The sequence below is a fragment of the Phalaenopsis equestris genome, unplaced genomic scaffold, assembly GCF_001263595.1.
Source record: "Phalaenopsis equestris unplaced genomic scaffold, ASM126359v1 Scaffold000655, whole genome shotgun sequence".
NCBI lineage: Eukaryota > Viridiplantae > Streptophyta > Magnoliopsida > Asparagales > Orchidaceae > Phalaenopsis > Phalaenopsis equestris.
In genome coordinates this window covers 418,212-429,973 of record NW_018165095.1, presented here as the reverse complement: position 1 = coordinate 429,973, position 11,762 = coordinate 418,212, and the positions used below count along the sequence as shown (strand labels likewise).

The 11,762-nt window shown below is 35.9% G+C and overlaps 1 protein-coding gene and 1 pseudogene across 2 annotated transcripts in view; both read left to right on the top strand.

Moving 5' to 3' along the window:
• The window catches only part of LOC110030100 (putative CCA tRNA nucleotidyltransferase 2), a 60,672-nt gene that overhangs the window by 30,184 nt on the left and 18,726 nt on the right, over nucleotides 1–11,762 (top strand). For both annotated transcript variants that reach the window (XR_002294618.1, XM_020732666.1), the window contains exons 10-13: nucleotides 5,095–5,178; nucleotides 7,607–7,669; nucleotides 7,772–7,916; nucleotides 8,220–8,375. Coding sequence is in view for 1 of the 2 variants with exons in the window: in XM_020732666.1 (XP_020588325.1) it covers nucleotides 5,095–5,178; nucleotides 7,607–7,669; nucleotides 7,772–7,916; nucleotides 8,220–8,375 (448 nt within the window). In the remaining variant the exon portion in view is untranslated. The remainder of the gene's footprint in view (nucleotides 1–5,094; nucleotides 5,179–7,606; nucleotides 7,670–7,771; nucleotides 7,917–8,219; nucleotides 8,376–11,762) is intronic.
• Nucleotides 825–3,185, top strand: LOC110030098 (annotated as a pseudogene).

Sequence of the window (11,762 nt, the reverse complement as noted above, 5' to 3'; positions counted from 1 at the left end):
CTTAGCCCCCCACCCGTGTTGCCACCTAACTCCGCCGCATTTTCCCTACTTACAGCTAGGGCTATAAAAAAAGCTCGTTGTTTGTGAACAGTTCATGTTCGTCTCAGTCAGTAACTCATATTTAATTCGCTCGTTAAACAAGCGAGTTGAACACGAATAATTTTTTTTTTTTAAAACGAGCCAAACACAAACAAGAAGTTGTTCGATCGTGTTCAACTTGTTTTGACTCGAAATAAATAAATAAATAATAATAAATTATATAAAAATTAAATCAATGATATATTTAATATAAATATAAAAAAATAATACATAAAAATTGTTGCTACATAGGTAATAATTTTCCCTTAAATTTTGAAAAAATAAATTTTAGAATACATAAGAATTGGTTGGTACTCATTTAAATGTATCAAAAAAATTTCTCAAGGTTCCCTGCACCACAGGCCACACCCACTGTTACAGCAAGGGTGTAGCTTATGTAAATACGTAAAAATGGATCTTCGGCTGCTCTCCGTTCGCCCATACGTTATGCAAACATAAAGTAGGCCTGCACAGAGCCAGTGAATTAAACCATGGCCGATTTTAGTGTGTAGTATAAATATTCTCCCGCTGTAAGATGCTCCCCCTCCACGAAGTCGGCCAATGCCCTCCTGCTAGAGTGCTATAATAGCGGGAGGGGGAAGCCGCGACGGGCTTGGTGGCGTGTTTCAGCTCTGCGACCGTGTCTCTGTGTCCTGGCTTTAGATCTTTTTGTTCTTTCGGGTTCGAGTGATTTAGATCTGAGGCTACGGTGTACCCGTGTAAAACGTTCCTCACCATGGATCTGTGGGCCAATAAGCGTGGTTTTTTCGTTATCCTATTACTTTTTTTCCTATCCGCGTTTGCCTTAGCTCAGGAAGCAAGAGTGGGGAGTGACGAGAATGCGTCTGTGATGCCCTTAGATCGCCGTACCAAAATGTTTCTGAGCTCAGTCAAAAGAGATGGCAAAAGTTTAGGTGTTGGCCTTCCAGTAGGCCAAGATGGCGTGGGACTTTTTGATGCCTAATTTGCTAGTCTATCCATGATACTCATCAGTGAGATCGGTGATGAGACATTTATTATAGCAGCTCTCATGGCAATGCGGCATCCAAAGTCAATAGTCCTGTCTGGTGCACTCAGTGCTCTTATTGTGATGACAGTTTTGTCAACAGGACTTGGTAGGATAGTGCCAAACTTGATATCAAGAAAGCATACCAACAATGCTGCTACTGTGCTCTATTTGTTCTTTGGACTCCGTCTTCTGTACATTGCATGGAGATCTGATTCTAAATCATCTCAGAAAAAGGAAATGGAAGAAGAAGGAAAACTTGAATCTGGGCAAGGAAAATCAGTGTATCGTCATTTATTATCCAGATTTTGCATGCCTATTTTCCTAGTCTTTCATTTTGACATTTTTAGCGGAATGGGGGGATCGCAGCCAGATAACCACAATTGTTCTGGCTACTCATAAGAATGTTATAGGAGTAGCTGTAGGTGCTACATTAGGCCACACGATATGTACATCAGTTGCTCATCAGTTGCCGTCGTGGGAGGGAGCATGTTGGCATCCAAGATCTCTCAGCGAACCGTAGCTACCATTGGCGGTATGCTTTTGCTTGAATTATCCATATCTTCGTTCTTCTAGCCTCCATTGTGCTTTACATAACATTTTGGAAACCTTACTGATTATGTTTCTTCATACTCTAGTTTTGCTTGCTGTTGATTTCTCTTCTTTTCTAGATTATTTATTGTCATGAAATTAAGCGCTAATTATATATATATATATATATAATTTTAATTCGAGTTCGAACACGATCTTAATTCAAACAAATATGTTCGAATCAAGCCGAACACGAAAATGCTACTTACGAGCTATTTCGAACACAAACAAAAAAATTTTTTTGACGAGCCGAACACAAACAAGCCTTGGGCTCGCTCAAGTTTAGCTCGTTTACACCCCTACTTACAACCACAAACCTTCAAGTGCTTCTTTGTTGACGCCTAACTTTTTTACACCTTACCTGTTTTAACTGCAGCCTTCACAACTGCAACCAACTCTTAGCCATTCCCCTCCCCCCCCCCCCCCCCCGCAGCCGTAGATGCTTTCTCTTAACCTTCACCCTTCACCCTATCTTCCCTACCCCTTCTCCAGTTCCCCCTTACCTTCCAGCCACCTCTTCCTTCTCACCTGACCTCTCCCTATCTGCACTGACCTGCTCATCCCGACACTCTTCTACACCACTTCCACTTGTTGTCCACGACCCCCAAGCCACCTCACCACCGTTCCACCTGCTGTGCTACTTCGCCCTAGCGGGATATTTGTGTTTTGTACTGCTTTCTTTTTATTTTGTGGTCGTGACTGTAAGCCCAGTGCTTTTGCATATTAAAAATTTGATTCCTTATTGATTTCGTGGTTAATTCCGGTATCATCAGATCTGCTTAAAGCAGCGACGTTGTTCTGTTGCTGTGCAAATCCTTCAGACTTCTACTGCTCGCATCTGTTCCCAATGTCATTGCTCGAATTTGTGGTAGGTGAATTTGATTTTATGTTAAATTCTATGATATTTTTCATCATTTATTCTAGAGAGCCGTGAATTTTCCTTCCATGGACGAGAAACGCTCATCCATTTCAAATTTGATTTTATTCACTTCTTTCTCTAATTTTTTCCTGGAGCGTCTACTTTCGTAGCTACTACTAATCCCAAAAAGATTTTAGATCACAAAGGCGAAACTACTATACGCTGCGATCCCGTGGTTGGCTTCCCGGCTAGCTTGAGCAATTTTAGGTTAAGGATGTGTGTTTGTACTCGCGATGCTGTAAAAACCATGACTACTTCACAACCAACAATCCTTCAATTCTCCTTGTAAGTTGTGATCCCTTTTTTGCTTTCCTTAGATCGAATCACGGTTGTCTTTGTATGTCGCTATCTCGTCAACTTCTCAAAATCAAGGAGCCGCGATCCAGTTGGTGAAGAAATGTTGGAATCACTTCTAGTACTCAATCGAGATATTGAATACCGTGATTTTGCGATGCGACGTTGCTTTCTAGAATCCGTGATCCAGTTGGCGGCGGAAGGACGAAGACGAAGGCTTTGTGTGACGCGATGCCATCGGTGATTTCGCAGAAATCGATTGCTCAGAAATCGATTGCTCTGATACCATTGCTCTGATACCAATTTGATAGGAATTTTCATAGAAATTAGGGCAAAACAATTTTTTTCTTTAATAAAACAAAACGACAAAATACATAAAGAATAAACACCTATAATTCGAGAGGTTGGCAATCTCTCTTAACACCTACAAACCCGAATCCTAAGACTCAAGACAAAAATCATATAACATATCTAACCCTAAATATAATAAGCCTTATTTATGTTAAACAATAATTATTAATAAAAGTCTAAATTGCCCTAGGCATCAGTCTAACATGATGATATTGAATTCTAGAGACATCCTTCATTAATGAGACAAACCTACTTGCGATGATCTATAAAAAGCATAAAATTTGTTATAATTTATAATGTGGCCGCCAGATAATAAAGTTTAAGCATAAATTATTTAATTTTAGAAGTTTTACATCAAGCAATGATTTGAGCAAAACTTATTTATTTTCATTAGTTGATTTATTTTATTTTGTTTTATAATTTCAATTGTTTATAACATGCTTCTATACTGGCCTTGATAAAGGTTGTAATTGTTTTACTTTAGGTTAGTTTAGATGATTCGGAATGAGATCGTATTGGTTTTGTTCTATTATATCACCAATTTTAGCTCAAATTCTATATATGATTCCTTTTGGGTGGGCCATCATTATGATTGTAAAGAGAGTAAAAAATTTCAAGTTTTGATATGAATCTTGCGTCCATTTATGCTTCTGGTTGTTACTGTGGCCTCTTTTGATAGTGATAAGTTTTAATGAGCTTATGAGAATGTAGCTTCTCTGGATAAAGACGGTACTATGTGCTTCAGATATGAATCAAATTTTTGTAACATTTTTATTTTATTAATGCAGAGCACACGCTTTCAAGCATACAGACTGTACAATTCAATGCAAAGTGTTTCAGATATTAGGTTGTTACTTAAATTCTTTATTTTGGATAATATCTTAAGTGTGAATTTAATGGTTATCTCAATTACGGCTGATCGTGTGCTTCCATATACTAAGTTAGGGATAAGGAGGCTACAAAAAATATTTAGGGGCATACAGTTACACAATGTTGGCATATATTTTTTTCCTTGTTCTATTCCATCCGTGTAATTTAATCAGACTTATTTAGTGCCCTTGATTTTGATAAGAAAAAAATAATACCTTGAAAATCCAGTATTACATTTAAGTTTTCATTCCAATATTGTTGTTTACATTTAAAGAAAACAAGTGATTGAATTATTCAGTGGCTTATGACTTGTGAACCCTCATTTTTTGCATATAATCATACTATACATAATTTTAGCTATACTAGAAAGTTCTAATCTTGAGACAGCTTTTTTCAGCTTTTTTCTCTTAGTTAACAAAAACTGGCATGCATGTGAAACTTGTTTTTTAGGTAGAACTTAAAGACAATAGTACTTGTAAGTTCAACTTCTTATACTTGAGATGATATTTTGTTGTATTCTCTTGAACTTGAACTTGATTAAAGGCTAAGTTAGCTCCATTTACACTTGCCGATAATATTTTTTTCTATGTTTAGGAAATATCAGGTCCAATTCTGTGGTATATATAGAGAAATGCATGGTTCTTAAAACTGTGTTTTTACTTTTAAGCTATTAGGGCTCTCTGACATTTTTTTATAGGTTTATTTTTAATCTTTTTAACATTTTAGTATTGGGCCAACTAATACTTTCTTCTTGGGGGAGTAGGGAAAATTCCAAGCCCTTGATTTTAATCCTTCTAATTTTTGCTATGTTTTGGAGTGGACGTAGTCAATATTGTATGTATTTATACAATGCCCTTTAAATGGCTTTCAATTTCTTGATTTGAATTTTTTTTCAGTTTTCTCTTATATGCTCTGCATTAGTTTTCTGTTATGGCTCAGCATTATGTTTTTTATTTTAACTTTCAGTCACCTTTCAAAATTTCAGGATGAACAAAAGAGACTATATTTGTATGGGGCACTTTTTCTTCCTTTGAAAAATACAGTTTACACTGACAACAAGTCAAAAAAGGTTCCAATTGTTCCTTTTATGGAAAATGAATATCTTTATTTTATTTTTTTAATTATTTAATCACGGCTGTTAACATTGTATCATTTCCTCTGAACGTGAAGTTTGTCAATGTGCATATGGTGAACTAAGAGTTCACGATATGTTAATAAAGTTGATAATGTTAGTGAGATGAATTGCAGAGAATTTATCATGTATTTCTTTTCATTGTTTCTGTTAGAATCAATACAAGTCCTAAGGGAACCACTGGCAGGAAATGTATAATATATTGGGAATGAAAATTAACTACATTATTTATTAAAATTATAATAGCAAATAGATTGATGAGGTGGAAACAACGATTTCATGATTGGTGAGTTGGCAAAGATGAGTCTATGGATTGGTGAGGTGGCAGGGAAGAAAATGAGTGCTTGTCGAACATTTGGAGAGGGGTAAATGAGTCGGCGGGATGGTTTTTTATATCCAGGAGGTGAATTCACTGGGCATTAGTTGATGTGGATTTACTGAGGCAAAATGAACTAGGGATGATTTTATTGGGCTGAATTGTGATATATTGGGGCAAATTTTATGGCATGTTGGTCTGTAGGTATCTTCACACTCAAACGAATGAATGGATATTATCTATTAAAATCTTGCCTGATAACTTTTGAAAAACTATCCCTTATAATCCTTTGATGAGAATGCCTGGAAGTTTTTCTCTTTTTCACATATTTGTCAACTTCATTATGCCTAGTGCTGATATATTGTATAAGGCTGTATGCAATATTAATACATGATTTTCTGTGGCGGTAATGTTCCATATGATATTTTCATTCAACTTTTAAATCTTTTTTGATTAATTTTTAGCCATAGGTATTTTGCTGATTTTTAATTTTATAGAGTCAAATTATTCTTTCGTTTTATATCTTGCCTTCATATTTTTTCTTAAGCTTCTAGATTGCTCTATAAAAAAGTGCAATCTCTTAAACTTAACCTTCTATCGACCATAAAATCTGCATTTGTAAATTTTAAGGTCAGATTCTTATCCACTTTGAATAATTTTCTTTTAAAAAAATTGATATACAGTCTTAAGATGTGATTTTTTAAGATTGTACATATTCTGACATATGCGGGCATCTTCAGCAACCTGGACCGGACGCAGCATCTAGGTCGCACAAACAACACATAATCGAACCAAGCGACTTCTCTTTCGATTCTTTTCCAAATTTCAGCACGTGTCTTTTTATCTTTTCTTCATTTCTAGTCATTTCCTACATGTGTTGTATTAGGTTTGGATCCTCAATTTTTGGTCTTGTCGTCTGTCATGATAACCATCGACATCTCTGGTTTCCTCTTCTAGGGCTTATCCGAGGGCGAGTGGTGCTTTGATTGTTTCTCATTCTGAGTTGATGACCATCCTATACTTTCCCTTCCTGTGAAACCTTCCCTCTACTGCTACCGTTGCCTACTTGCTGCAGCCATCCCGGAGAACAATGCATGTTCCAACAGCCTTCATGAATTCCTGCGGCTCTTTCCAGCCGCCTATTACCTTATTGCTGATTTCCATCTAACCGCCAACCAACCTACCAGCCTCCTTGCCCACCTTCTCCCCTACTGTAGCATCCGGACAACCCCGATAGTTGTTTTCTGCAGTCCATTTTTCTTACCTCTTTCCAGACTCCACATACCCCTTCTCTTGCCTTCCAAAACAAACCCTCCTCTCTTTCCTTTGCGCTGTCGCTGCCTCCCAAACCTGCACCCACCTTTCTGTCATTCTGCTGTCAGGCCGCCCGAGATTGTTACCATCCCCAAACCACAACCCCACAATCCCTCTGCTGTTGCTATTACCGCTTACCTTGCCAAATCGTATGAACACCCTATTATGGTTTTTGTTGTAAAGTGTATCAAAAAGTTGAAGCACCTTCCACGAATTCTTCCGTCCAGCTGATTGGTGTTTGATACAATCAGTAAATGGATCCATTTACTCAAATTTTATGATTAAGCAAAAATTTGTGGAGTATCTGTAATACATTATGTTGCAGATAGCTATGACGATGAAGATGATTAGATTAGTATTTCATTTCACTCATGACATAGATGCCCGCATGTTCTAGAAGCCAGCAACCCAAGATTCCGTTTGTTGTAGGTTCCCAGGACTATGAAGTTTGTCAAGAGATCTCATTGATTTTTCTTCTTAAATTTATTAACTTTTGTTTCAGTATTATGAGGTATGTTTAAATCTTTTTGTTTGAATTAGGTTATCTTACATCTTCAATTTCCGATTGCTGATTAATTTAAAAATTTTTATCGGGTGTTTTATTTGTCCAATATAATTATGTTATATTGTCTTCTTGGTTTTGACTTAACCATAAATCACTGGTTTTTTATCGTTTTTGTAGTTCTATTATATAGTTCCAGTTTGAATAAATTTTTTGTGACACCTAATTTACAGATTCCAGTAACTAACTTTATCATACGAAATTCTTTGAAGCTGAAAGCTAATGATGCTGAAATGGTTAGTTATTCTCAATGAATTTACTTGTCGCTTTTAGAAGTTGTTGGCTTAATTCTTTACATCCTTCATCAAAGTTGTCTTCCTCAAGAAATGTATTTCTAGGTGTTCGCCTTACATGGTGCAGTTGAGAGGTTTAGTTCATTACTTCCTTTCTTGGAATCAGATAGAGAGCCTGTACCAGCTGAAGCCAAGCTTGAAGACGAATTCCTTGATATACCACCAGCTTCAAGGAAGCGGGTCTTGGCAGGTAGATGAAAAGCTCATCCATTGTTTCCCTCATATACTTTCTTTTAACCATCTGCTTGTATTTCTTCTAGCTCTCTTTTCCATCACGATTTTCACTGTTTCCTTTGTATATTTTCTTTATTTACTGCTGTATATGACTTGTTCCTTTTTTGAAAACAATTCGCTTTTACAGCATAGTTAGTCTACTTGAGATTGAAATTGAAATTCTCTTTCTTTCAGTTTCTTTGTTGCACGCTTAATTATATTCTATTTAAAGTTCGAGATTATACTTATTTTGGATCCTTGATAAATTAATTTTACTCAGGATTGCTTCTGCGTGACATAAAAAGCTTTTGGCGTGTCGCGTTGTTGCTGTCCACTCTCTTGCATCCAATTGATGAAACTATTGGATATTCTCGGAACAAAGAATCAGAAAGAAGGAAAATTTTCAGAAAAGTTGAGAGGATCATTACTGTTTTTGGTGAGTTCACTTCTTTACATTTTATGATGAGTGTTTGCGGTCGTTTCATAATGCAGTCACTTAATGTTATATTTTGTGATTATTATATAAAAATAACATTTTTTCTGAATTTTTCTGATATTTTAAAACTAAAAATTTGTTCATTATTTTTTTTCAAAAGCAAAAGAGCAAATGCATAGAACAAAATCAAATCAGTCATTTTTTTTCTCCATTTCATAAATATTTTCAGTGTTCCATGCTTCTAGCTTTCATATCACCTTAGTCTTCGCAGGCCATGCCATCACAGGACTGTGTCATATCATTTAAGCCAACCCATCCACGTTGCTCAGCTTCTCTTGCCACCCAGACCTCTCTACCAATTAAACTCCCAACCCCTGTCCATAGAGGCTCAAAAAAACCTAGAAAAGTATTGTTATGTTTTTGTGCCTTCCCATTCTCCGTTGAGCTTATTGTGCTTCATTGACGTCTCTTACAGCTGTCCAATGAGCTCTATGTACAGAGCTCGTTCTTACACCTTTTCTTCGACTAGCATAGCATCATTTACTGATCGTTCCAAAGGCCCTTTGATCTTTTCGTTGAAACCCCACTAGACCGCTTGGCAAGGCTTATTGAAGGTCGCTATTGGGGATTGTTGCTTTGCGCAGAGATTTACCATAGACATTTTAGCCTTGTAGGCTCCTCAAATTCTCACTTGACTTTGTTACATTCGAGTGATTCTAAGCTAAATTTTTAGAAGGCAGATATAACATTAAATAAGATATTGCCTAGATATTTCACCTTGAATTGGATTCCATGATCTAATTTGAAGGTTTGTCGTATGATCAAGTTCCAATAGTTGATGATTACAATTTTGGATCATGAGAGAGCACTTTAGATTAGGACTAGTTGATAGACTTTGCAATGTTAAATTTTTATAAGTAATCATTTGATTTCAGAAGAAGAATATGCTATCATTATTTATTAGTTTAAAGAGATTGGTAGGTAAATGATATCAATGGTCAAGATCCTGTGGTTATCTTTAGCAATCGTGAATCTTAATCTACTCAGAATGATTGACATATCATTTTCAGCAACCATAAATTGCATTGTTCAAGAGAATCTCGTAAGCATTGAGTGGAATTTTCTAGGAGACAATTTTAAACTAACTTTGGCTAAAAGAACTTCATTATCACATGCATATTATGCCTAACAACTCATAAACATATGGCTTGTTTGGACTTATTTTTTGTATTTATAAAAATAAATAAACATATTTTTAAAATGCTCAAAACACATTTAAAATAACTTTTAAGTATTTTGAGTATTTTTAAAAATAATTATATTTTAATGTAATTTGTCAGATATATTTTGTTTCAAATCAAAACATAAAGAAAATAAAGAAATAAAAAATAAAAAATAAAAAACAAAAATGATCCCAAACTGCCACTTAGCTATTAAGAAATATTTGGGCTTTATACATAACTTTAGGGGTCGTTTGGGATCCCTTTTTTTATTTCTTTTTTTTTAATAAAGTTTTTACTTGAAATAAAATAAATAAAACATGTTTGGTATGTTATAACATGTTATGTTTTTAAAAATACTCAAAACTTTTAGTTGTTTTGAGTATTTTTAAAAACAAGTTATTTAAGTTTGGAAAACAAAAAATAAAAACATGAAAAAAATATACCAAACAAGCATCTTTTTAGAATAAATGTAAAAAAAATAAAAAATAAAAAAGCAAAATACCAAAATTAATCACAAACAAGCCGTTTAATATTATGGTGTTATCATATTCAACTTAAACATTATGGTCAGAATGCATGTGTCACACTCTTATTGATATCAGTTTTTTTTTTTTTAAATGTGATCATGTGGTTAAGCTTAATATGTGATTTGCTTTATGAATGTTGCTTGAATTTGCATTTTCCAACTTAGATAAGCTGGTGTCAATGATGGATGAATACCTAATCTGAGTGCAAAACAAACCAATTTTTGTTCTTTTGTTTTTTGGCATTTTTTTTTATTTTATATTGTGGTTGGTGATAATTTAAGTGGCATTCCGTCTAGTTATGACTTGGCTTTTAATGTACCAATCATCAAGAAAATAGCTTGAAATACTCATTGGGATTTGAAAGGGCATTATGATAAGAATTAGTTTCCTATTTTTTCTTCTTTTAATTTCCTATATAATACCTTGTATGATCAATTCAAATTATATGGCGAAATACAAATTATTTTTTTGATTTCCCACATGGTATCAGAGCCCATGCTCAAACCCTAGAGGACACCGCCTGTTGCTGCCATTCGAACCTGCCGGTTGGGTGCGGCTCTCTGCGATCTGCGCTCCATCCTCTCTGCTTCGTCTGAGAGGAGCAACATGTTGCCGCTTCGCTTCGTCCGAGAGGAGCAACACGTTGTCACGAGAAAGATCGTCTTTTGCCGCTAATCACGCAGATCTGCGTTCTGCGATCTTTGCCGCTGAAGTACTTTGCGTTGTTTACCGCTGTGTGGTCGCTGCAGAGCTTGTGATCTTTTTCTGTTATTTTCCACTGCAATCCTGAGCCGCAGATCTCGCGATCTTTGTCGCTATTTAGATTATTTTTATTCACTGTCTTAATTGTTGCGATTCTTTTATCCACTGCAGGTTGATTCTAGTCTTAATTATTGCAAATTTTTCTTCTCCACCATGTCAATGTCTGAAACCACTATCTACAACTACTCCAACCATTCTGAAGAATACAATACTGTTCAGAAAATTGGAGAGTTGCAGAATATTCGGGCATCCAACAAGTTCTATCTCAAATGGTCCCAAATTATCCGCACATACCTAAAAGGCAAAGGGAGGATTAATCACCTACTTGGAACCGGACCAGAAAAAAGGGATCCAGCCTCTACAGCATGGGAAGAGGAGGATTCCATGATTATGTCCTGGCTATGGGATTCTATGGACCCAATGATCAGTGACACTTGGATGTTCTTGAACACCGCAAAAGAAAACTCGGACTATATCAACCACACATACTCGAAAGCCCGCGATGCTGCCCTTGTGCATGAAATCAAGGAAAAAGCCGAAGCAACCAAACAAGGAGATAAATCTGTCACAGAATATGCAACTCTATTGCAGAATCTGTGGCAGGAACTGGATCACTATCATGTAATTGAGATAAAATGCACTGATGATGCTGTCACCTTGAAGAAGTTCATTGAGAAGGATCAAATATATGATTTTTTGGCAGGATTGAATCCTGAATTTGATCATGTTAGAATCCAAATTCTCGGCAAGGAGGATACACCGTCTCTAGAAGAGACAATCTCATTAATCCGAGCAGAAGAAAGTCGGAGGAGTGTCATGCTAGAACCACATACTATGGATGGGTCAGCCTTAGCAGCAAACACAAATCAGGAGAA